This window comes from Ixodes scapularis, unplaced genomic scaffold, assembly GCF_016920785.2.
Source record: "Ixodes scapularis isolate PalLabHiFi unplaced genomic scaffold, ASM1692078v2 PGA_scaffold10__122_contigs__length_95168666, whole genome shotgun sequence".
Lineage (NCBI taxonomy): Eukaryota > Metazoa > Arthropoda > Arachnida > Ixodida > Ixodidae > Ixodes > Ixodes scapularis.
The window spans coordinates 8,488,162-8,513,467 of NW_024609836.1; the positions used below are offsets into that span (position 1 = coordinate 8,488,162).

The 25,306-nt window shown below is 49.7% G+C and overlaps 10 protein-coding genes across 10 annotated transcripts; 1 reads left to right on the forward strand and 9 right to left on the reverse strand.

Annotated features, from left to right (window-relative positions):
* Positions 1–2,475: 2,475 nt before the first annotated feature.
* Positions 2,476–3,486, reverse strand: LOC120838770 (baculoviral IAP repeat-containing protein 8-like). The gene has a single exon (XM_040208833.1). It carries the CDS (start codon positions 3,484–3,486, stop codon positions 2,476–2,478), a length of 1,011 nt encoding a protein of 336 aa, XP_040064767.1.
* Positions 3,487–7,432: 3,946 nt separating this feature from the next.
* Positions 7,433–8,443, reverse strand: LOC120838771 (baculoviral IAP repeat-containing protein 8-like). Its single transcript, XM_040208834.1, has one exon. The coding sequence runs from the start codon at positions 8,441–8,443 to the stop codon at positions 7,433–7,435; it is 1,011 nt and encodes a 336-aa protein (XP_040064768.1).
* A 213-nt stretch (positions 8,444–8,656) lies between these two features.
* LOC120838772 (uncharacterized transmembrane protein DDB_G0283675-like) lies at positions 8,657–9,088 on the reverse strand. The gene has a single exon (XM_040208835.1). It carries the CDS (start codon positions 9,086–9,088, stop codon positions 8,657–8,659), a length of 432 nt encoding a protein of 143 aa, XP_040064769.1.
* Positions 9,089–11,390: 2,302 nt separating this feature from the next.
* LOC115319208 (baculoviral IAP repeat-containing protein 3-like) lies at positions 11,391–12,290 on the reverse strand. The gene has a single exon (XM_029979090.2). The coding sequence runs from the start codon at positions 12,288–12,290 to the stop codon at positions 11,391–11,393; it is 900 nt and encodes a 299-aa protein (XP_029834950.2).
* A 122-nt stretch (positions 12,291–12,412) lies between these two features.
* LOC120838773 (baculoviral IAP repeat-containing protein 8-like) lies at positions 12,413–13,420 on the reverse strand. The gene has a single exon (XM_040208836.1). The coding sequence runs from the start codon at positions 13,418–13,420 to the stop codon at positions 12,413–12,415; it is 1,008 nt and encodes a 335-aa protein (XP_040064770.1).
* Positions 13,421–14,259: 839 nt separating this feature from the next.
* On the forward strand, positions 14,260–15,516 carry LOC8030531. The gene has a single exon (XM_042288787.1). The coding sequence runs from the start codon at positions 14,260–14,262 to the stop codon at positions 15,514–15,516; it is 1,257 nt and encodes a 418-aa protein (XP_042144721.1).
* A 2,346-nt stretch (positions 15,517–17,862) lies between these two features.
* On the reverse strand, positions 17,863–18,693 carry LOC120838774 (F-box/LRR-repeat protein 7-like). The gene has a single exon (XM_042288788.1). It carries the CDS (start codon positions 18,691–18,693, stop codon positions 17,863–17,865), a length of 831 nt encoding a protein of 276 aa, XP_042144722.1.
* Positions 18,694–18,736: 43 nt separating this feature from the next.
* Positions 18,737–19,633, reverse strand: LOC120838775 (F-box/LRR-repeat protein 14-like). Its single transcript, XM_040208838.1, has one exon. It carries the CDS (start codon positions 19,631–19,633, stop codon positions 18,737–18,739), a length of 897 nt encoding a protein of 298 aa, XP_040064772.1.
* A 96-nt stretch (positions 19,634–19,729) lies between these two features.
* LOC120838777 (F-box/LRR-repeat protein fbxl-1-like) lies at positions 19,730–20,620 on the reverse strand. The gene has a single exon (XM_040208839.1). It carries the CDS (start codon positions 20,618–20,620, stop codon positions 19,730–19,732), a length of 891 nt encoding a protein of 296 aa, XP_040064773.1.
* A 140-nt stretch (positions 20,621–20,760) lies between these two features.
* On the reverse strand, positions 20,761–23,922 carry LOC120838766. The gene is made up of 2 exons (XM_040208828.3): positions 23,708–23,922; positions 20,761–21,320 (listed from the first exon to the last, which is right to left on the reverse strand). The coding sequence occupies exons 1-2, from the start codon at positions 23,877–23,879 to the stop codon at positions 20,872–20,874; spliced, it is 621 nt and encodes a 206-aa protein (XP_040064762.3). The 5' UTR covers positions 23,880–23,922; the 3' UTR covers positions 20,761–20,871.
* Positions 23,923–25,306: the final 1,384 nt, after the last annotated feature.

A 25,306-nucleotide genomic window follows, 5' to 3' on the forward strand; every position in this document is an offset into this window, starting at 1 on the left:
GGTGTCGCGGCGATGATGGTGCTAAAACGTCGGCTTCGGGTAATTCGTCTAGGACGGGAGTATCTTGTTCTTTTTCTTGCGCGTCTCGACCCCATGGATTTCCCTCGTCCAGCCGAATAATTTTGCGTCGAATTTCGTCGGACTCGCTTTCTTCTTCCAATTTCTTTCGTTTTATAGTATCTGCCACCGACACGCCGGGTACGATTGCAATAAAAAATTGGGTGGAGTTTGCGATGACGTGTAGACTGGTTAGCCCACCTATTCATCTCAAACTCCACGTCGTATGCGCCTGATTTTTTGTACCAATTAAGAAGTGCTCCGAAAAATTTCGAAAACGTCTGACGGTCCAGGTATTTACTCGCGAAGTCCTCGTCCTCGCCGTTACCAAAGAAATTGCAGAAGTGCACGATGAACATTTTTTTCGAACTCCTACTCTTGTTAACTTCCGTTAATTGAGTGTAATTCGATACGTTGACAAAACAAATCGTGGTAACGACGCCGTCTGTGGAACGAGAACGCATGTTGTCGTAGTTGTCTAGTTTGTAGAAGCAACCGTCGTTGACTTCGTACAAATTATGCTTTAACACGAAAAGACGAATCGTTCCGTTCATCTTCGTGTTAAAGGGGTTGGTGATCTGTCGAATGCACTGATAAAAGGCTTTCAATACCCTTTTGTTCGCACATTCGATTACGAAAGTACAGTGGATGCCCTTGTTGTTGTTCATTACAGCAAAAAAAAAGTAGAAAAAAAACGACGACTCGTGCACAGACACACTCGTCGGATTCGTAAAGTTCAATTTTGAAAAAAACACTTTACTAAGAATATCCTGGACTGCAGACTCTTCGAGTGGAGTGCTTACGTTCGCGTACACCTGAGGGTTTTCGATTACTTTCGGGTAAATTTGTAACGCTCTGACTTGAGCGTTATCGCAAGTCTTGTGCGTGCGACGCACAAGACGAGCCACGCCATCCCAAATTCCAACGTTCGACACGAATTGTTGATGGTTTGTTAAAACCCGTAGGGCGTCCATGAAATAATCGACGGCCCTATTTAGCAGGTCGGTGGGGGTGTGATTAAGCGAGTCCTTGAGTGCCTGTTGCACGTCCCGAGATTGTAGTGCCGGTAAAAAAAAAATACTTTACGAATACGCTCCGTGCCAGAGTTATTCGGGTCCCCTGTTCCAATTGAAACTGATAAGGGTGAAAATGAGGCTTCGTGTAACCATTGAAAAGGTTAAACGACAACCTCCAATGGTTATTAGATCCGTCAAAATGCGTCAAAAGAATCGGCTGGACGATTGCTTTACGTCCGAGAAAGTTCATGCCCGATTTTTGGCAATAGACCTTGACTCGTTGGGCCGTGGTTTTAGCGGGAATCATGGGGTTGCACTGAATGCCGTCGAGTGACGAGGTGATCCAATTCACCACGTCGGCAATCATCTTTTACGATTAATAAAGCGTTCGTTTGATGATTGCACTTACGGTCTTTCTACATATACAACACCTGGGGTGTCGCAGTGCGCATTGGTTACACGTCACGCAGTGTCCACACAGCAGCGGGATTACAGACGCTTGATTCGAGTAACATATTTTACATGCCGTAGCGTCGTTTTCGAGCACAAACTCTTGCATTTCGTACTCTGCGTAATCCGGCACGCGGACGTGTTGCACTGGTGGTGGATTGTGGAGAACTTTCAAGTCCTTGGGATGACGTAGTTTGATCTGGTTCGTTCCCAACAGATAGGTCACGGCGGTCAGTTTCGAGTAATCGACGACGTCGAGGAAATACATCCCGAAGTACAGTTCGCTCTTGAGAAAATCGTTGTATATGGCGTCGATGCGTCTTTTGTCGAGCGTCGCGTTCAAGTAAGCGCACTTGGGAGAATGCCGCACGTGGTCCACCAGAGGATCGTCGTAATGGTGAAACGCGTAGAGCTTGCAATGGCAGACGAAACAGCCAGCCACGACGCCGTTGATGGCGTATAGTCCGGCGTCGACGAAGCGTTGTATCGAAGGCATATCGGGCCACAAGTACCTTTCGAAAGACTCCATTCGGTGCACCGGATTGGAGTAGTAGTGTTGGTAGTTATCCACGGTGAAGTAGTCACAGTCCCTAATGTCGTTCTCCCTACTAGCGGCGACGATGATCGAGCAGGTGGGTGAAAATAGCCTATGTTGTTCCATTGGTCCTTCTTTACGCAGCAACTTGTACTCGCAGTCACACTCGATACATCTGGGAAATCCAAACACGCAAGCTTCGAATCCGGCGAGAGCCAGTTCGCGCGGATCGGGAACCCACTCCGTGGGGTACGATTTGTACGTTAGGAACCGTTTCTTTACGTTCTGCATCGCGTTCTGACACGTCTTGTCCAGTCGACGAGCGTCTTTTTATCCTCAATCTTATCGGCCGGCCCGAGTAAGAGAGGGAGAGAAAAAGAAAGAAACGAGAGTATCGATATAGTGCTTTTTATTCACTCAACCATAATAGATGCGCAAAACTTTGCGAATGTATTTTTTACACACGAAACATTGCTGTCGAGTGCAAATACAATCGAAACAGAGAACGCAGTGTGCACATGGTAAAGACGCTATGGTTGCTGGTGCCAACTTGCATGCGATGCACAGCGACTGTTGTTGTTGCTCGTTGTCTTCTTCTTCTTCCTTTACGGCTTGTGGCTGATAACGCTGGGCAGAGTCGAACGTATCGCATATGCTGTCGACCGTGTCTCGGCCGAAATCTACGATCACGAAATTGGAACTGCGGTCTCTAGCCTCGAAGAGATGCGGACATGGCTTGTCCAGGATGACGTGCTTGATCATGTCGTAGACGTTGTCGGGGTTAGACAGGTTCACGTTCAAACGAAGCAAGTTCATAGTCGCGAGACGGTGTTGCGGCGACGACAACAGGTGGCGGATCTCTTTCAGCTGCATCGCCCAGTACATCTCGGAAGTCACGTACGACTTGGCGATCGAGTAGATGTAGTCAGGTGTCTTGTGAAGACGCAAGAATTCGCACTTGGGAGAAAACTTGGCGTGTATTTCCCAAGGATCATCCGTCGAGTGCCAGCCGAGCACTGTCACGTTACAGTGGAAACATTTACATTCACCCACTTTAGCGATGTTTCCAGCGTAGTAGAAGCCCGCAGTCACCAAGTCTTGCTCCATTCGATCGCTCCACCAGCGTTCTACGACTGGTGTGGAACGAAAACTCTCGAGTCGTTTAATGGGATTCTTGTAGACGGGCACCGACGGCATGATGTGTTGCACAACGGTCGCGGCACACCCTTCGAGGTACTTCAGTTCCTCGAGTCGCGGGTCCGTGAAATTGCGCACGTACCGGCATTGCGGGCGTTGACTGGCGTGAACTTGGAACGGGTAGTCGCCTCCACCGTCGTATTTTTTCAGCATGGAGTCGTCGAGGACGAAGCCGCACGACGTGCAGGTGTACGGTTTGTCGGACAAGCGGCAAAAACCGGCTAAAGCCATGGCGCGCGCCGAAACGACGGGTTGCTTCCACTGTCTAAAGCTAAAGAATCGGTTCACGATGTCTTCCATGATAAAATAAAATGTCTATCCTGACTGGTTTCGCGACTAAAGTGACGGAGGGTACGCTTTACGAATCGACGCTGGTGTGCGCGATCCGCTAGGCCTTTGGGCCAGAATGAAAGGCAAGTTTGGATTGTAATAATAAATATTTTTTTATTTTTCACTACTAGTTCCGTCGACTAGAATTTTCTTTGGCGTAGATGCTTCTTCGTCTTCTTCGTCGTCGCTCGTTATAATTCGTCGACGACTTCGTTTCACGTAGACACACTTGACGCTGTCGTCATCTTCGTCGTCGCTCGTTATAATTCGTCCACGACGCCGGTTCACGTAGACACACTTGACGCTGTCGTCATCGTCGTCTTCCTCGTCACTGGAAGAAGAGGTTGCCGTGTGAATGGAGATGACGCCGTCATTTATAAAGTCCAAGTCCGAATCAGTCGGCGTCGTCACACCTATCACAATTTGAGCACAGGCACACGACGGTCTCGTCGTCGTCGTCGTCGTCTTTAAACAGACAGTTCTTTTTGACGTTGTTCGGAAGAGACGGCGACGGTTCGGACATGATTGTTTCTTCGCACTTTGGTCAGGCGCGGTCTGCTAGCCAACAATCGTCCGACGCGTACCAGACGGCGCGGGTCCTCTCGCTGCCGATGCTGTTGAAGTAGCATGAATGAAGTCTTTTTATATAGGTTAGGACGAACTATCATCGCTAGCAGACCGGTCGTGCCCCCTGGTGAAAGTAGCGTCGTTATCGCTGTCGCTAGTACTACGACTACTGCTACTATAGCTCACGTGCGGTGTATTTAATACGTCATCCACGTCATCTCCACACAATACTGGCATTTCGGGCGAAGGGCTGTTTCTCAACGGAATTAGTAGTGTTTCGAGAACTGGATCTAGAGTGTCCGGTACGTAGATGTCGTCGATTGCTTCACCACGTTCAGAGTCAGAGTCTTGTACGTCACTATCCGTCCACGTGTCACTTTCCCACATAGGTGATGCTTGGGACACGTCATTTTCCTGCTCTTGTTGTTCTCGTGGCGATGCTGGTGGTACGTCACTCTCCAGGTCTCGCGACACGTCACCTTCAGTCTGCTGGACAGGCGATGCTGGTGGCACGACACACTCCGTCTGATCGTTTAATGGCGATGGTGGTGGCACGTTAAATTCAGTCTGTGATGCTGGGACACACTCCGTCTGATGGTTTAATGGCGATGGTGGTGGCACGTCACCTTCAGTCTGCTGGATACGTGGCGATGCTGGTGGCACGACACACTCCGTCTGATGGTCTAATGGCGATGCTGGTGGCACGACACACTCCATCTGATAGTTTAATGGCGATGTTGGTGACACGACATATTCAGTCTGCTGGTTTCGCGGCGATGGTGGTAATACGACACATTCCGTCCGCTGGTGTCGCGGCGATGATGGTGCTAAAACGTCGGCTTCGGGTAATTCGTCTAGGACGGGAGTATCTTGTTCTTTTTCTTGCGCGTCTCGACCCCATGGATTTCCCTCGTCCAGCCGAATAATTTTGCGTCGAATTTCGTCGGACTCGCTTTCTTCTTCCAATTGCTTTCGTTTTTTAGTATCCGCCACCGACACGCCGGGTACGATTGCAATAAAAAATTGGGTGGAGTTTGCGATGACGTGTAGACTCTGGTTAGCCCACCTATTCATCTCAAACTCCACGTCGTATGCGCCTGATTTTTTGTACCAATTAAGAAGTGCTCCGAAAAATTTCGAAAACGTCTGACGGTCCAGGTATTTACTCGCGAAGTCCTCGTCCTCGCCGTTACCAAAGAAATTGCACAAGTGCACGATGAACATTTTTTTCGAACTCCTACTCTTCTTAACTTCCGTTAATTGAGTGTAATTCGATACGTTGACAAAACAAATCGTGGTAACGACGCCGTCTGTGGAACGAGAACGCATGTTGTCGTAGTTATCTAGTTTGTAGAAGCAACCGTCGTTGACTTCGTACAAATTATGCTTTAACACGAAAAGACGAATCGTTCCGTTCATCTTCGTGTTAAAGGGGTTGGTGATCTGTCGAATGCACTGATAAAAGGCTTTCAATACCCTTTTGTTCACACATTCGATTACGAAAGTACAGTGGATGCCCTTGTTGTTGTTCATTACAGCAAATAAAAAGTAGAAAAAAAACGACGACTCGTGCACAGACACACTCGTCGGATTCGTAAAGTTCAATTTTGAAAAAAACACTTTACTAAGAATATCCTGGACTGCAGACTCTTCGAGTGGAGTGCTTACGTTCGCGTACACCTGAGGGTTTTCGATTACTTTCGGGTAAATTTGTAACGCTCTGACTTGAGCGTTATCGCAAGTCTTGTGCGTGCGACGCACAAGACGAGCCACGCCATCCCAAATTCCAACGTTCGACACGAATTGTTGATGGTTTGTTAAAACCCATAGGGCGTCCATGACATAATCGACGGCCCTATTTAGCAGGTCGGTGGGGGTGTAATTAAGCGAGTCCTTGAGTGCCTGTTGCACGTCCCGAGATTGTAGTGCCGGTAAAAAAAAATACTTTACGAATACGCTCCGTGCCAGTTATTCGGGTCCCCTGTTCCAATTGAAACTGATAAGGGTGAAAATGAGGCTTCGTGTAACCATTGAAAAGGTTAAACGACAACCTCCAATGGTTATTAGATCCGTCAAAATGCGTCAAAAGAATCGGCTGGACGATTGCTTTACGTCCGAGAAAGTTCATGCCCGATTTTTGGCAATAGACCTTGACTCGTTGGGCCGTGGTTTTAGCGGGAATCATGGGGTTGCACTGAATGCCGTCGAGTGACGAGGTGATCCAATTCACCACGTCGGCAATCATCTTTTACGATTAATAAAGCGTTCGTTTGATGATTGCACTTACGGTCTTTCTACATATACAACACCTGGGGTGTCGCAGTGCGCATTGGTTACACGTCACGCAGTGTCCACACGGCAGCGCGATTACAGGCGCTTGATTCGAGTAACATATTTTACATGCCGTAGCGTCGTTTTCGAGCACAAACTCTTGCATTTCGTACTCTGCGTAATCCGGCACGCGGACGTGTTGCACTGGTGGTGGATTGTGGAGAACTTTCAAGTCCTTGGGATGACGTAGTTTGATCTGGTTCGTTCCCAACAGATAGGTCACGGCGGTCAGTTTCGAGTAATCGACGACGTCGAGGAAATACATCCCGAAGTACAGTTCGCTCTTGAGAAAATCGTTGTATATGGCGTCGATGCGTCTTTTGTCGAGCGTCGCGTTCAAGTAAGCGCACTTGGGAGAATGCCGCACGTGGTCCTCCAGAGGATCGTCGTAATGGTGAAATGCGTAGAGCTTGCAATGGCAGACGAAACAGCCAGCCACGACGCCGTTGATGGCGTATAGTCCGGCGTCGACGAAGCGTTGTATCGAAGGCATATCGGGCCACAAGTACCTTTCGAAAGACTCCATTCGGTGCACCGGATTGGAGTAGTAGTGTTGGTAGTTATCCACGGTGAAGTAGTCACAGTCCCTAATGTCGTTCTCCCTACTAGCGGCGACGATGATCGAGCAGGTGGGTGAAAATAGCCTATGTTGTTCCATTGGTCCTTCTTTACGCAGCAACTTGTACTCGCAGTCACACTCGATACATCTGGGAAATCCAAACACGCAAGCTTCGAATCCGGCGAGAGCCAGTTCGCGCGGATCGGGAACCCACTCTGTGGGGTACGATTTGTACGTTAGGAACCGTTTCTTTACGTTCTGCATCGCGTTCTGACACGTCGTGTCCAGTCGACGAGCGTCTTTTTATCCTCAATCTTATCGGCCGGCCCGAGTAAGAGAGGGAGAGAAAAAGAAAGAAACGAGAGTATCGATATAGTGCTTTTTATTCACTCAACCATAATAGATGCGCAAAACTTTGCGAATGTATTTTTTACACACGAAACATTGCTGTCGAGTGCAAATACAATCGAAACAGAGAACGCAGTGTGCACATGGTAAAGACGCTATGGTTGCTGGTGCCAACTTGCATGCGATGCACAGCGACTGTTGTTGTTGCTCGTTGTCTTCTTCTTCTTCCTTTACGGCTTGTGGCTGATAACGCTGGGCAGAGTCGAACGTATCGCATATGCTGTCGACCGTGTCTCGGCCGAAATCTACGATCACGAAATTGGAACTGCGGTCTCTAGCCTCGAAGAGATGCGGACATGGCTTGTCCAGGATGACGTGCTTGATCATGTCGTAGACGTTGTCGGGGTTAGACAGGTTCACGTTCAAACGAAGCAAGTTCATAGTCGCGAGACGGTGTTGCGGCGACGACAACAGGTGGCGGATCTCTTTCAGCTGCATCGCCCAGTACATCTCGGAAGTCACGTACGACTTGGCGATCGAGTAGATGTAGTCAGGTGTCTTGTGAAGACGCAAGAATTCGCACTTGGGAGAAAACTTGGCGTGTATTTCCCAAGGATCATCCGTCGAGTGCCAGCCGAGCACTGTCACGTTACAGTGGAAACATTTACATTCACCCACTTTAGCGATGTTTCCAGCGTAGTAGAAGCCCGCAGTCACCAAGTCTTGCTCCATTCGATCGCTCCACCAGCGTTCTACGACTGGTGTGGAACGAAAACTCTCGAGTCGTTTAATGGGATTCTTGTAGACGGGCACCGACGGCATGATGTGTTGCACAACGGTCGCGGCACACCCTTCGAGGTACTTCAGTTCCTCGAGTCGCGGGTCCGTGAAATTGCGCACGTACCGGCATTGCGGGCGTTGACTGGCGTGAACTTGGAACGGGTAGTCGCCTCCACCGTCGTATTTTTTCAGCATGGAGTCGTCGAGGACGAAGCCGCACGACGTGCAGGTGTACGGTTTGTCGGACAAGCGGCAGAAACCGGCTAAAGCCATGGCGCGCGCCGAAACGACGGGTTGCTTCCACTGTCTAAAGCTAAAGAATCGGTTCACGATGTCTTCCATGATAAAATAAAATGTCTATCCTGACTGGTTTCGCGACTAAAGTGACGGAGGGTACGCTTTACGAATCGACGCTGGTGTGCGCGATCCGCTAGGCCTTTGGGCCAGAATGAAAGGCAAGTTTGGATTGTAATAATAAATATTTTTTTATTTTTCACTACTAGTTCCGTCGACTAGAATTTTCTTTGGCGTAGATGCTTCTTCGTCTTCTTCGTCGTCGCTCGTTATAATTCGTCGACGACTTCGTTTCACGTAGACACACTTGACGCTGTCGTCATCTTCGTCGTCGCTCGTTATAATTCGTCCACGACGCCGGTTCACGTAGACACACTTGACGCTGTCGTCATCGTCGTCTTCCTCGTCACTGGAAGAAGAGGTTGCCGTGTGAATGGAGATGACGCCGTCATTTATAAAGTCCAAGTCCGAATCAGTCGGCGTCTCTTCTCTGTAGTCGTCGTCGTCACACCTATCACAATTTGAGCACAGGCACACGACGGTCTCGTCGTCGTCGTCGTCGTCTTTAAACAGACAGTTCTTTTTGACGTCGTTGTTCGGAAGAGACGGCGACGGTTCGGACATGATTGTTTCTTCGCACTTTGGTCGGGCGCGGTCTGCTAGCCAACAATCGTCCGACGCGTACCAGACGGCGCGGGTCCTCTCGCTGCCGATGCTGTTGAAGTAGCATGCATGAATGAAGTCTTTTTATATAGGTTAGGACGAACTATCATCGCTAGCAGACCGGTCGTGCCCCCTGGTGAAAGTAGCGTCGTTATCGCTGTCGCTAGTACTACGACTACTGCTACTATAGCTCACGTGCGGTGTATTTAATACGTCATCCACGTCATCTCCACACAATACTGGCATTTCGGGCGAAGGGCTGTTTCTCAACGGAATTAGTAGTGTTTCGAGAACTGGATCTAGAGTGTCCGGTACGTAGATGTCGTCGATTGCTTCACCACGTTCAGAGTCAGTCTTGTACGTCACTATCCGTCCACGTGTCACTTTCCCACATAGGTGATGCTTGGGACACGTCATTTTCCTGCTCTTGTTGTTCTCGTGGCGATGCTGGTGGTACGTCACTCTCCAGGTCTCGCGACACGTCACCTTCAGTCTGCTGGACAGGCGATGCTGGTGGCACGACACACTCCGTCTGATCGTTTAATGGCGATGGTGGTGGCACGTTAAATTCAGTCTGTGATGCTGGGACACACTCCGTCTGATGGTTTAATGGCGATGGTGGTGGCACGTCACCTTCAGTCTGCTCGATACGTGGCGATGCTGGTGGCACGACACACTCCGTCTGATGGTCTAATGGCGATGCTGGTGGCACGACACACTCCATCTGATAGTTTAATGGCGATGTTGGTGACACGACATATTCAGTCTGCTGGTTTCGCGGCGATGGTGGTAATACGACACATTCCGTCCGCTGGTGTCGCGGCGATGATGGTGCTAAAACGTCGGCTTCGGGTAATTCGTCTAGGACGGGAGTATCTTGTTCTTTTTCTTGCGAGTCTCGACCCCATGGATTTCCCTCGTCCAGCCGAATAATTTTGCGTCGAATTTCGTCGGACTCGCTTTCTTCTTCCAATTGCTTTCGTTTTTTAGTATCCGCCACCGACACGCCGGGTACGATTGCAATAAAAAATTGGGTGGAGTTTGCGATGACGTGTAGACTCTGGTTAGCCCACCTATTCATCTCAAACTCCACGTCGTATGCGCCTGATTTTTTGTACCAATTAAGAAGTGCTCCGAAAAATTTCGAAAACGTCTGACGGTCCAGGTATTTACTCGCGAAGTCCTCGTCCTCGCCGTTACCAAAGAAATTGCAGAAGTGCACGATGAACATTTTTTTCGAACTCCTACTCTTGTTAACTTCCGTTAATTGAGTGTAATTCGATACGTTGACAAAACAAATCGTGGTAACGACGCCATCTGTGGAACGAGAACGCATGTTGTCGTAGTTGTCTAGTTTGTAGAAGCAACCGTCGTTGACTTCGTACAAATTATGCTTTAACACGAAAAGACGAATCGTTCCGTTCATCTTCGTGTTAAAGGGGTTGGTGATCTGTCGAATGCACTGATAAAAGGCTTTCAATACCCTTTTGTTCGCACATTCGATTACGAAAGTACAGTGGATGCCCTTGTTGTTGTTCATTACAGCAAATAAAAAGTAGAAAAAAAACGACGACTCATGCACAGACACACTCGTCGGATTCGTAAAGTTCAATTTTGAAAAAAACACTTTACTAAGAATATCCTGGACTGCAGACTCTTCGAGTGGAGTGCTTACGTTCGCGTACACCTGAGGGTTTTCGATTACTTTCGGGTAAATTTGTAACGCTCTGACTTGAGCGTTATCGCAAGTCTTGTGCGTGCGACGCACAAGACGAGCCACGCCATCCCAAATTCCAACGTTCGACACGAATTGTTGATGGTTTGTTAAAACCCATAGGGCGTCCATGACATAATCGACGGCCCTATTTAGCAGGTCGGTGGGGGTGTAATTAAGCGAGTCCTTGAGTGCCTGTTGCACGTCCCGAGATTGTAGTGCCGGTAAAAAAAAATACTTTACGAATACGCTCCGTGCCAGAGTTATTCGGGTCCCCTGTTCCAATTGAAACTGATAAGGGTGAAAATGAGGCTTCGTGTAACCATTGAAAAGGTTAAACGACAACCTCCAATGGTTATTAGATCCGTCAAAATGCGTCAAAAGAATCGGCTGGACGATTGCTTTACGTCCGAGAAAGTTCATGCCCGATTTTTGGCAATAGACCTTGACTCGTTGGGCCGTGGTTTTAGCGGGAATCATGGGGTTGCACTGAATGCCGTCGAGTGACGAGGTGATCCAATTCACCACGTTGGCAATCATCTTTTACGATTAATAAAGCGTTCGTTTGATGATTGCACTTACGGTCTTTCTACATATACAACACCTGGGGTGTCGCAGTGCGCATTGGTTACACGTCACGCAGTGTCCACACGGCAGCGCGATTACAGACGCTTGATTCGAGTAACATATTTTACATGCCGTAGCGTCGTTTTCGAGCACAAACTCTTGCATTTCGTACTCTGCGTAATCCGGCACGCGGACGTGTTGCACTGGTGGTGGATTGTGGAGAACTTTCAAGTCCTTGGGATGACGTAGTTTGATCTGGTTCGTTCCCAACAGATAGGTCACGGCGGTCAGTTTCGAGTAATCGACGACGTCGAGGAAATGCATCCCGAAGTACAGTTCGCTCTTGAGAAAATCGTTGTATATGGCGTCGATGCGTCTTTTGTCGAGCGTCGCGTTCAAGTAAGCGCACTTGGGAGAATGCTGCACGTGGTCCACCAGAGGATCGTCGTAATGGTGAAACGCGTAGAGCTTGCAATGGCAGACGAAACAGCCAGCCAAGACGCCGTTGATGGCGTATAGTCCGGCGTCGACGAAGCGTTGTATCGAAGGCATATCGGGCCACAAGTACCTTTCGAAAGACTCCATTCGGTGCACCGGATTGGAGTAGTAGTGTTGGTAGTTATCCACGGTGAAGTAGTCACAGTCCCTAATGTCGTTCTCCCTACTAGCGGCGACGATGATCGAGCAGGTGGGTGAAAATAGCCTATGTTGTTCCATCGGTCCTTCTTTACGCAGCAACTTGTACTCGCAGTCACACTCCATACATCTGGGAAATCCAAACACGCAAGCTTTGAATCCGGCGAGAGCCAGTTCGCGCGGATCGGGAACCCACTCCGTGGGGTACGATTTGTACGTTAGGAACCGTTTCTTTACGTTCTGCATTGCGTTCTGACACGTCGTGTCCAGTCGACGAGCGTCTTTTTATCCTCAATCTTATCGGTCGGCCCGAGTAAGAGAGGGAGAGAAAAAGAAACGAGAGTATCGATATATTGCTTTTTATTCACTCAACCATAATAGATGCGCAAAACTTTGCGAATGTATTTTTTACACACGAAACATTGCTGTCGAGTGCAAATACAATCGAAACAGAGAACGCAGTGTGCACGTGGTAAAGACGCTATGGTTGCTGGTGCCAACTTGCATGCGATGCTCAGCGACTGTTGTTGTTGCTCGTTGTCTTCTTCTTCCTTTACGGCTTGTGGCTGATAACGCTGGGCAGAGTCGAACGTATCGCATATGCTGTCGACCGTGTCTCGGCCCAAATCTACGATCACGAAATTGGAACTGCGGTCTCTAGCCTCGAAGAGATGCGGACATGGCTTGTCCAGGGTGACGTGCTTGATCATGTCGTAGACGTTGTCGGGGTTAGACAGGTTCACGTTCAAACGAAGCAAGTTCATAGTCGCGAGACGGTGTTGCGGCGACGACAACAGGTGGCGGATCTCTTTCAGCTGCATCGCCCAGTACATCTCGGAAGTCACGTACGACTTGGCGATCGAGTAGATGTAGTCAGGTGTCTTGTGAAGACGCAAGAATTCGCACTTGGGAGAAAACTTGGCGTGTATTTCCCAAGGATCATCCGTCGAGTGCCAGCCGAGCACTGTCACGTTACAGTGGAAACATTTACATTCACCCACTTTAGCGATGTTTCCAGCGTAGTAGAAGCCCGCAGTCACCAAGTCTTGCTCCATTCGATCGCTCCACCAGCGTTCTACGGCTGGTGTGGAACGAAAACTCTCGAGTCGTTTAATGGGATTCTTGTAGACGGGCACCGACGGCATGGTGTGTTGCACAACGGTCGCGGCACACCCTTCGAGGTACTTCAGTTCCTCGAGTCGCGGGTCCGTGAAATTGCGCACGTACCGGCATTGCGGGCGTTGACTGGCGTGAACTTGGAACGGGTAGTCGCCTCCACCGTCGTTTTTTTTCAGCATGGAGTCGTCGAGGACGAAGCCGCACGACGTGCAGGTGGACGCTTTGTCGGACAAGCGGCAGAAACCGGCTAAAGCCATGGCGCGCGCCGAAACGACGGGTTGCTTCCACTGTCTAAAGCTAAAGAATCGGTTCACGATGTCTTCCATGATAAAATAAAATGTCTATCCTGACTGGTTTCGCGACTAAAGTGACGGAGGGTACGCTCGGCAAGACCATAAGTTATACGGACGCGTCTGTTTTATTGGCAGCCGTCTATAACGCGGATCCTCCCGAGACCGCCTACTCCAAGACCAACGAGGTCGTCTACGACAGAGACACCGCCTCCAACGTCAACACCCTCCTTGGCTACTCCTCCCACCGCCTCCTGGATATTTTGCAGGAAATGACTACGACGCTCGATAACGAAGATGTGATAAGTAAGGTCGCCTACTCTATTTTCGAGTCGGCCTCTCTCCTGCTTTTGGAGATGGACGCGGTGCCGACCAACGCCCAATATCTGTCTGACGGCAGTCTCTTTAGCGCCGTGGCCGGCCTCGAGTTTTTGCGCAACGGAATCACGATAACGAGACGCACGTCGCCTTCGTCCAACGTCCAGCGCGTCATACGCAAACTCAAACCGTACGTCAATTCGTTCGCGACTGCCATGCTACGTGCTCTCCTCGTGAACATAGACAAAGTGGTCGACGAATGCAAACGACAGGTAGTCGAAGTCGTCAACGATTCTATACTCCCCAAAAAGATACTGTTGGCTTCGCAGGTGTCTTTGTGCAATTACGCTTTGCGCCGCGCGCGCTGCAGCCCCGTCGTCACGGTACAAGCTGCCAGCGCGCACAACTGGCTCGACGTAACTAACGGTCTGCTTCTTCACGCGCACATGAACGGAAACGTTCGCGTCAACGAACCGGTTTATCAGGCGATGAAGGTGCGCTTTTCCAACAACAGCACGGTTTTCGACGTCATCACGATGCTCGTTGACGATTGTAATCGTCTGGACGCCGAAGACGCCGCTTTGGGGCGTTGCGATACGGATTTTATGACTCTGCGCACGGTTATGCCAATGGAAACGAACGAAGCTGACGACGCGGCCATTCTCGATCCGTCCGTGTCGACCACTCTAAAGGATCACAACGACATGATACAGCGTACTTTCGACACGGTGCCCGTGATCAAACGAAACAAGTACTTTAACGCGCTGCAAAACAGTAACGCGGTGCAAACGACAGTAGGCGTTCTTAACATAGCGCACGTCGTGCAACAATGCATGAGCAGCAGTCGGACCGACAAACGATTCGTGGAACTACACCGTTCGACGCAGGGCGGTTCCTCCGAATTGGACCGTTTTTTCGCCCAGGCCTGCAGCGTGTCGCCGCGCAACTTATGGCTTTTTTTCCAGTGCATAAACTTTGAAATGATGGATCCGGAGACTTTCGGAGCCATGTTGTACTGTCTCAAGGTCACCAACGGCATCCCCACGCCGGACGAGCGCGAAGTGGCCGCTTACGCCAATAGTTCGCTCTTTCGCATGGCCATGAACTTGTTTTACCACACGCGCGTGTGCCATTCGTACAAGAACGACGAAGTTTACTTGTACGACGGCATGTTCTTTAATCACTATCTGTCTTGGATGCACGACGTGCATTATCTAGAGCACCACATTCCGCCGAGCGTGGCCGCCTCCATAATGAGTTGGTGCACGTCCATGTCGACCGCTTTGCATACGGTTCGCGACGCCGACGGCACACGACAGTCGATGGCCGCCCTGTCCGTCTGCGAGATCGATCAACGCGTGTTGGCCGATTTCCTCAAGATGTTCGTCAAAATGTACATCGAGGACGAGACTGAAATAACCATAATTAACAAGAAATTCCTGGAAAACGAGCTTCTCAAGGTTTTCGAATGCGACGTGGCCTACAAACACTTACAACGAGGCCAGTTTGTTTCTAATACCGCTCTGCGCATGTTCCTGTCGAGATGTCGCTGGACGATCGCCGACGACATTCGCGTGATGATCCCGCTCAATTCGGATTTTCTCAAGATACTTATTTGCGATAGCGCCGACTCGATGAGTACTTCGGCTCGAGACGCCTTAAAACGAAACATGGAACAAGTGTCGACTATGGTAGCGCCGTTAATGATTAACCCCAAATACCGACAACATGTCATGGGACAATAAAAACTCTCTGGTAGACGGACCAAACGTCCCGGTAACCAATTATTTCCACTTGTACGGACGAGATGTTAAGACGCGTACCGTTGGCCGAAGAGAGCAAACCCGCTCTGAGCGATTATTTACAGACGCACCTTGATTTGAGCGTGTCCATACCGACAAAACTATGGATATGCATCGCAAAATATTTCAGTACGAGAACGACCACCAAAGACGACGACTGTGGCACCGCCTTTAACGTCGTGTTCACGTACAAGGCGCCCGTTGTCAATTCGATTGTGGTGGACGTTGTGAATTTTCTTAACGTGACGAAAACGCTACGCGTTCACGACGTCATCTGCACCAAGAACCACGTGTACCTGTACGTACGCAAACAACCAGGCGCCAACAAGGACGTGCTGCACTTCGTCGACCGAGTGATTTCCGATTACGTCAACGGCGGCATCAACGTACCCATGGATGACGAAGACGCCGAGAACGGACGCGACGTTCATCCAGGAGACAGTCCGTTATGTTATCGAGGTTTGTACGAGGTACTCGTTCCGTTGACCGTTCTGGTGAGCAAACTCAAACCGAAGGAAAACGGACAGTACCTTTCCCAGAACTTATACTGCGAAAAACATTGGATGTATTTACACAACCTCGTGGTGTCTCGTTTGGTGGATTTCTTTTATTACATCGACATTGCACGCACACCCGTCAATTCCACGTGCGGTATTTATTCCGTCAAATACTACGCTTCCGGCAAACCGCTATGCAAATAAAAATTCCGCTTCCGCTTGCTTGCTATCCAGGCTTTGCATTATTGTCTGAAACTCGTCAATTCGCACGGTGGCGAGTCGCTTTCTCGTGAGTTCGTAACAACGGCGCAGCGCGTTCGTGGTGAACATGCGCGCCCATTCCGAACTCTCGAGAAATAACGAGCATGCTTTGCGCGGGTCCGCTTCTTCCGCCAGCACGCACAGGCAATTGTCGCGATAGTGTTTGTACGCAGCACACACGGCTTCCAAGTTCTCCCAGTTTGCGTAGTTCGTTTCGTATTGCACGGTGCCCATTAAGAACATGCCATTTAGGACGCGGACTGCGTCGGCGACGGACGACGAGTACGCGTGTGGTTCGGCCGAAATGCCCTTCGATTCGATTCGAATCTCTTCACCAGAATCTAGGAAGCGCACGAGGTCTTCCACGGACAAGATCGACACTCGTCGCTGCCACATGTCCCCTTTTTTGGACATGAAGTCCGTCGGCGGCACGTACCACGCGAGCCTATCGTCGTAGCACGTGTACAGCGTCACCCAATAGAGTAACTTGACGTAGCGTTCCGACCATTTCTTTACCATTTCACCGACTCTAGCCGCCTTCCATCGATTGTTTTGTTGGCCGCGACGACGCTTCGTAGCCGCCTTCTCGTCACCGACTAGCGTTCGAAGCGTCGCGCGCAAAACGTCCAAGAATTCCGTGCATTCGCGCGTGGCAGTTAACATGCCGCTAATCATGTTTACGTTTTTCGAAACCTGCATTTTGGCACTTATCACGACCGGCAACATTTCGAAGCCGCCGTACAAAAGCAACGGTACGACGTAACACATCGGAGACGGATATTTGACTCCGCCCAAAAAGCGACCGAAGAAATCTTCCCGCAGGTGATAATAACCTCGCTCACGACACGGTGCCGGATTGTCCACGAGATGCACCGTCACCACTGGAGCCTCTTCCGGCCTCTCGCTTTCCAGATTGTTTCCGTACTTGTAGGAGCGTTTTAGCTTGCGAGATTACGAACCGTGGCTGCATATGCACGCCATGGATCGATTCGTGTACGAATTGGATTACGATGGTCATTCGCGATTGTTCGGTGGACATTTCGGAAAGGTGTCCGAATATTCCGTAGTACGCTTACTGCAAAAACTCCACGCCTTCTCCCGCGGCAATACCGACTCCACGACGATGGACAATTTCGTCCTCGAAAACTCTTTCCGCAACGCATTCGATGACGTACTGTTAAAATACCTGGGCGGATGGCGTTCTTTGGGCGGAGAGTGGACCCAGTCACCGTTTAACGAATTTGAAAGGCATTGCGTGGCGGGAGGAGTGCGTGGATACTATTTTACCATCGGCGAGAATTCCAATCCGGCTCTGGCGAGTCGCAAGTCGAGCGGGATGCATCTGCGACTCAGCGACCTCGCAAGCGGTTCTTCTGTCCTGGACGACGCGTTGACAGAAGCCGTGAGATACAAGGAGATTCGACGCAACGTCGAATCTCCTTGTATCGGACATTTCGTTTCGCACCTAAATTCCCCCAAATGATTTGTCAAAGAGACCACGAATGGACGAATAAAACACACATTTATTCTTTCAAGAAAGGTAGTACGTATTGGTAGCAACACTAGCGACGCCAACTTTCAGCGGCACTTTTCTGTATTTACAATCGTAATCTCGCACCGCGAGTTTTATTTTGTGTATATCAATCTCACTCGACGCGAATAGCGTGAGAACGCGGAGTTTCTTTAAGGTTAACACAAACTTATGTAACACGTCCGCGCAAAAGTCTTCTGCGTAATTAATTTCCAAATCTTCCAGTTCCGGCATACATATCAACAGCTCCGCGTAACAGGCGGGCAGTAGATCCCACACTTGCGACGCGTGCAGAGTCCGCAGGGTCGGTATACATAGTTTGTACAGGCCGCCGTTGGTAACGTGTATACAACACGACATGTTTAAATGGACGAGACGCGTATAATTAAATGTGTCCATGCTCGAATTGCTGAGACGCACACATCGCGTCACGTTTAAGCACGACAAGTTGGGCATACTATTCGTTGCGAACACCATGTCGGCATCGGTGACGTTGTCCAAACGCGTCAGGTTACACAGCACTCGACGATCCATGGTCAGGAGTCTGCCGAAGTTGTCGTAGAGGCCCCCGACGTTCACGTCGCACATCCGCGGCGGTAGAATAGTCCAATCAAAGCCTTGCACCAACTTGGCCTTGGAAACATGGCGCGTATCTATGCTCCGGTATTGACGTTTACTATATTTGCCGAGGTACGCTGTGGCGTCTTTCCAGAGGGAAGCGTAATCTAAAACGCGTTTCCATCCTCGACAGACGAGCGCGAGCCGTCCCCTCTTTCCAGACTCGACGAACAGGAACACGTACATCAACAACTCCGCGGGCAGGCGATCCATCGCGTCTAGTAGCACTTCCCAGTCTCGCGTCTCTACTTATATATCACACCCGAACGGTGACGTCACGCCCATCCTTATCCGTAAACCGCACGACGACACTTCCATCACGACGAGAGTTCAGCTTCTCGAATATCGTAGTATCCTTTTCGTGGTCGCCACCGCATCCACGTATGTCCAAAAGTTTGAAGCCGGCTGGGCAGGGGTCCACGAAGATTCCCATAATAAATTCGCAGTTCCGTGCAGAAACAGTCTCCAACCGAGGCAAATACTTGAACGCCAATACGATGGGCGCCTCCGATGCGGCCCGCACTCCGTCCATGATGAAAGTCTTCAGATTCAAAAAGAAACGCGAGGGATAACAGATTTCGTACCCGTTCAAAAGCTGGCAGTAACTGAGATCCAGATGTTGTAAATTCGCATTCGGCATAGCCATCAGGACACCGAGCGTGATGTTCGAGTGCTTCAAACTCAAATATTCCAGATGCACCAGGTTTTTCAGTACGTCCTTCAAGCCTTGCGAACCGATTCCAGTACAACCATCTAGAGAAAGCCATTTTAAGGCAGTCAGGGGGGCAACAGTCTCCTTGACTGCAGAATTACTTAAACAGGTGCTACCGCTCAAGTCCAGATGGACTATTTTCACACAAGTGTCCAGACTCATGACGTTGGTGGTGGTGTACAGTTTTGAAAGGTTCCGATAGCGCAACTTATACTTTTGCACGTGATTCCGCACGAAAAAAGAAACACACTGACGAACTTTCTCGATGTTGCGAATGCAGACGACGTCGTTCTTCCGGCGAGCGTAGATGACATCGCGCCATTTCGAACAGACACGAGAAGCTTTGCACTTAGAGGCGTCGTCCAAATTCACAAATACTTTTTCCAAAACTTCGTTCGGAAGAGAGTCGATCCGAGTGCGGGAGCGTAGCGTCGGAGCCATGTCTGCAAGAAATTTCGACACAACCACCTTATATAGTCTGGTGGGTGGAGCCTTCTCCATCACGTGTCATGGTTCCAACACCACCATTTATTATATTCATATGCTAACGTCACTGTCAATCGGCGTCGTGAAACGCACTAAGACACTCCCGTCACGGCGAGAGTTGATGGCGTCAAATATAGTGGTATCGATTTCGTGTCTACCATCACATCCACGTATGTCCAGGAGTTTGAAACCGACCGGACAGGGGGTCTTGACGATGCCTTTAACCAATTTGCAATTCCGCACAGAAAGAGTCTCCAAACAAGACAAATAAATAAACGCCATTTCGATTACTTCGTCCGACACGTCCTGCACTCCGTCAAGGATCAAAGTCTTCAGATTAAGGAAACAACACACGGGGTATTGCACGGAGTAATTGTCCAGAAACTGACAATAGCTCAGGTCCAGATATTGTAAATTCATGCGCGGCATATAAATCAGGACACCGAATGTGACGTTGCCGTGCTTCAGACTCAAATGTTCGAGTTTCACCATTTTTTCCAGTACGTACCTCAAACCGTGTAAGTCGATTCCCGTACAGCCATCTAGAGAGAGCCATTTGAGTGAAGTCAAACGGGCGAAACTCTTCTTGAATGCGGTATCGATTACGCAGGTGCTACCGCTCAGGTCCAAATGCACTATTTTTACACGAGTGTTGAGATTCATGACACTGACGGTTTTGTGAAGTTCCGAAAGGGTCTGGTAGCGCAACTTATACTTTTGCACGCGATTCCGCACGAAAAAAGAAACGCACTGACGAACTTTCTCGATGTTGCGAATGCAGACGACGTCGTTCTTCCGGCGAGCGTAGATGACATCGCGCCATTTCGAACAGACGCAAGAAGCTTTGCACTTAGAGGCGTCGTCCAAATTCACAAACACTTTTTCCAAAACTTCGTTCGGAAGAGAGTCGATCCGAGTACGGGAGCGTAGCGTCGGAGCCATGTTTGTAAGTAGAAAACTAGTCGTGTACTAGACCTTATATAGTCTGGTGGGTGGAGACTTCTCTCACATAATACATCACGTGTCCGATAAATGTCGACCACCACGTGCTAAATTATCACAGGACACAATGTATCAGATAAAAGTGTTTATTATAATCTCACTGGGGAGTATAGCCGTATCAAACAAGACAAACCGTATCAGATAAAACCATATGAACAGGTCAAAATTAACAACCACCGCGTGATAAGTTCTCATACTCTGATGTTGACGTCACTGTCAGAAGGCGTCGTAAAACGCACAAGAAGGCTACCGTCGCGACGCCGGTTGATACCGTTGAAGATGGTAGTGTTCGGTTCGTATCTGCCTCCACATTTGCGTATGTCCAAGATCTCGAGAGTTTCGGGACAGTGTGTGGTGACGTGACCGTAAACCGACTCGCAGTTCTGTGCCGATAACTTCTTCAGATGCGGTATGTGGGTGAACGCGAGAAAGAGGACCACGTCTGTCACACCCCCCAGTCCGTCCACGATCAAGGTCTTCAGAGTAACGAAGAATTCCGCGATGTACCGTAGATCGACTTCGTCCAAATCCGGGCAGTATCCAATGTCCAGGTACTGTAGCTTCTTGAGTCTGTTCGCCATATCGCATAGAACAGACCGCGTGATGTTGGTGTAACGCACACTCAGATGTTCCAGATTAAAGGGATTGTCCGGTCAAATTTTGTATTCGAAAAAACAATTGGATATCATTGTTATTGCCTCGAGAAGCATCGTACGTGCAATATCCGAATTTTATATGCCCCTCTGCGTGAGTAATTGAATTTATAGTGCTCATATCGCATTCTAGCGTAAACGCTTCTTTCGTTGGCAACATTGAAGCTCTGACGTCACAAAACACAAAGCGAGCATTTTTGTCTCGTTGTTTGCCTGCGAGTGAACGCTTCAGCGTGCTTCGTTTTTGTTGTTGTGCTCGACTTGTTTCGTGGTTGGGTGAGATTTTTGTTGCGCGGTTGGGTGCCACAACCACCGGGCAGCATATGCGAGCCAAGACATGACGTTCCACACTTTTCCGCGAGACGTGCAGTGACGAGCAAAGTGGATCGTCGTCGTGCGTAGGGACTGGGTTCCCGTCCAGATCGAGATCCTGTTTATGCAGCATTCATCTCACAGAAGAAAGCTACGAGCTGAGCTCTCAGCGGACAGACTGCTTGTAAGCTGAGGTGTGATGCTGTGCCAACGATATTAAACTACGTCCACCCACTCCTCGCCCAAATCGGATCAGTCAATTTAGGTCTGTTCGATTCGCCTGAACTGGCTGAACTAGTTCGGAGGTGCAGGAACTGGTGCATTCGATTCAACCGTAAGTTGCACGACCACTGCACTGGCGCGTCCGATTCATCCCAGTTCTGAACGAGTTCAGACCCAGTTCCTCAAAACCTTGCACCGGCTCCGGACTCGGTTCAGCGTCCGTGCAGAAGCAGACGGCAAGAGCAGACGGCGATAGCAGAACTCCTCGTCCGCCTCTGCTCGCGGTGCCATTTTTCGCAGCGCTTGCTCAAATGTCTGCGATGTTTAACAATAACGCCCATACGGAGGTTGCATTTCCTCTCATTTATGATAATAACGTACCCGCGGTGGACGCGGAATTGAGATCCTAACCGAGGGAAGGAATTTGCTTGATTATTATATTCTAAAAGCGTTTTAGGCACCTGCTCGCGTAGGTTTGGCTCCCTGTGGTGAGTGTTGAAATATTGGCTCACGTAAATTGTTTCTTTTTGATGCTATGTTGGGATCCACAGTGTTGATATTCTTACTTACAGACACGGGAAAGCTATTGCCCTCTTGATAGTCTCCGCCTTCAGTTGCTCTTGGATGCATATTGACGACTCCGATTCATTGCAGAGGTCCGGGATTTAGTGCGTTGGCACTCGCATGTCCCCGTAGCTGAGCATAATACTGCATGCTTTGTCCGCTGGTATCTGTGGACGCCCACTAACGGGCCTGGGAAAAACACCGAGAATCGGTATTTTTTTGCCGATTCTCGCTTTAACTTGACGCCAAAGTTACGGTCGATAATTGTCTTGGCCAAGACGTACGCTATCGTCAGGCCTTCGCCTTCGAGGTGACCAGTATACCGACCGCGCGCTGCCGCCAGTGACTCCCGACGCAAAATCATCCTGATGCCGCGAACCTATCGTCGAAGTGCAAAGATTCCCTTTGAGGGGCATTTGCCACTACCTTCTTGACTTGTAACCGACTATAGTTCAGAACTTCCTGGCCGAATCGAACAGACCTTGATTATGCAGCGAAACCGAAACCAACAGCTTGGCCATCTCGAAATGATACCAGAGGTTGTATTTAGCACGCGTGCAGCCCGATATCTGTTTGACCCGCGTGTGAAAATGGAGCGTAGCTACGATTCATCAAGCTCGTCCAAGTCAAGTGACGAGTCCGACATGCATTTGAACGGTTCGCCGTTTGCCTTCGACCCGCGGACGTCGCCACTGAGGGAATGACCCGCAGCCTCATCACCGATCCAGTGGATCCGCCGAAAGGTGTTCCCAGATGCCGCTTCGTGTACCTAAGTGCCGCTTCAGAGGCGAAATCTGCATCTTTTGCTTTGCAAGCGCCCCTAGTTCGATCGGCGTCCGTCGCAGTTGTGTTTGCTCGAAACGGCATACGTTTGCTCGAAGCTTATGGCTCTCTGCGAGTAACATCCCGCTAAAAGGCGTGACTTTTTTTGCACGTGCTTGGGAACTGCATTAAAAGAACCGTATTTTAGTAGGGTAGTGCCTAGGAGACTATATAATTCGAAACAAAATACAAAACATCCATCGACCAACGCTTGTTATCCCGACCATCCGACAAACCTTTGCGTTTTGTGACGTCACGCAGCACCTACGGATGTCAGCCATTGACACTGGCGAAATTCGGGGTGCAGTTTCGTACATAGGATCATGAAAGGTTTACTTAATAACGGGAGATCATATATCAAAATAAAAATGACGTTTGTCTATATGAAGGCTCCCTCGACGTGACGAGCGCAAGAACTTAAGTACTTTCGGTTTCGACCGGACAATCCCTTTAATCAACCAGCGATACATGATCTCGAATGAGCTGGAGCTGATTTCCGTACAACGATCCAGACTGAGCCATTTGAGTTTGGTGAGATATCCGATTTTCTTGAACTTGGTGTCGTCAAGAGCCATGCTGTCGCTCAAGTCCAAATGCAATATTTTCACGTACATGGCGAAATACATGATGCCAATGTGACTGGTGCCATCCACGCCATCGTCGACGAACTTGAACTTATGTACTTCGTTCTTCACGAAAAACTTGTAGTTACGAATCACACTGTTGATGGTTCGAATGAAGACGACGTCGTTCTTACGGTGAGCGTAGACGATGTCGCGCCAGGCACGGCACACACACGAAACTCGGCACTTGGAACGGTCGTCTAGATACTCGAACACTTTTTGGAGCATTTCGGCCGGAAGCCAACCGATGCGAGCACGGGAACGTAGCGTCGGAGCCATGTCTCGAAAGCGTTCGCCAAATAAAACCCGCACGGACTGATCCCCACAGTAGTCGGCAGATGCGTTATGTACTCGATAAACGTGTCCTCCACCCTCGACGTCGCACCCCTCGTTTCATACGAAAGGGGTGGTGACTACGATGATCAAGCGTTCCTAAGGCCAATCCCTCACTCAATGGCAACGAACCTCTATATCTCGATATAGATAACAAATTGGGAGCGAAGCGGATATGCTTCGTTTTGAGAAAGTCGCCCCTCCCCATCCGCCGCCACGATAAACACAGACCGCTTTTTCCGCACGAATTGTCGGCGGACGCCGACTTTTACCTACTAGAACCTCAAGAACACGCGATCGTTCCGCAACAACTGATCGTTCGAAAAGACACGGACGGTCGCGGCGGTGGTTACGTGTATATCGCGGACGCCGACAGCAAAAATTCTCTGCACCCTGGACTACTTCTATTCGTTATACAACCGCGTCGACGTCTCCGATCGCAACCCGTGGTCCGTATCAAGCGCCACCGGCACGTATCCCGCCTGTCGGTCGCTGGCCAACGGTCTGTTCTGGGAGAAGATGATCTCCGGTGGCGTGAAGAACAAGAACCTATATTACGCCAAAGAACTAAGCGAGCGCGTCTTCGACGGTAGCGAATCACTTTACGACGCGGACGTCAAGTCGCAAAAGATCGACGTGTCGGCATTCACGTTCGGAGTGGCCATGGCATTCGTCGTCGACGAGGCTCTCGGACGCCACGTTTCCGAAGATTATTGGATCTACACTGCGTTGTTCGGCCGCACTCACACGTCCGAAGAAGCACACGAAGTTCTCTGGTCGTTCGTCAGCACGAGAAGACAGTGCGACATACCGCATACCGCCATGCGTCTGGTGTTTGGACGCAGAGTGTACAGTCTGATGATACAGGGTATGGACTTCTTTAATCGCGTCTTCCGAGGTAGCAACAACTGCTACGACGAGTTGGTGGTAGCTGGCTCTTCTCACGTCAAGGCTGAGTTTGACCAAGTGGACGCTTGTGGGCGAGTCTATCCCTTTATGCGCTTGAAAGCGGCGAATTTCCAAGACCAAGATGCCAACAAACGAGGCCTCGCCGTCCTCGGCTACGAACGGAGCATCATGTCTTCGGTACCTGACAA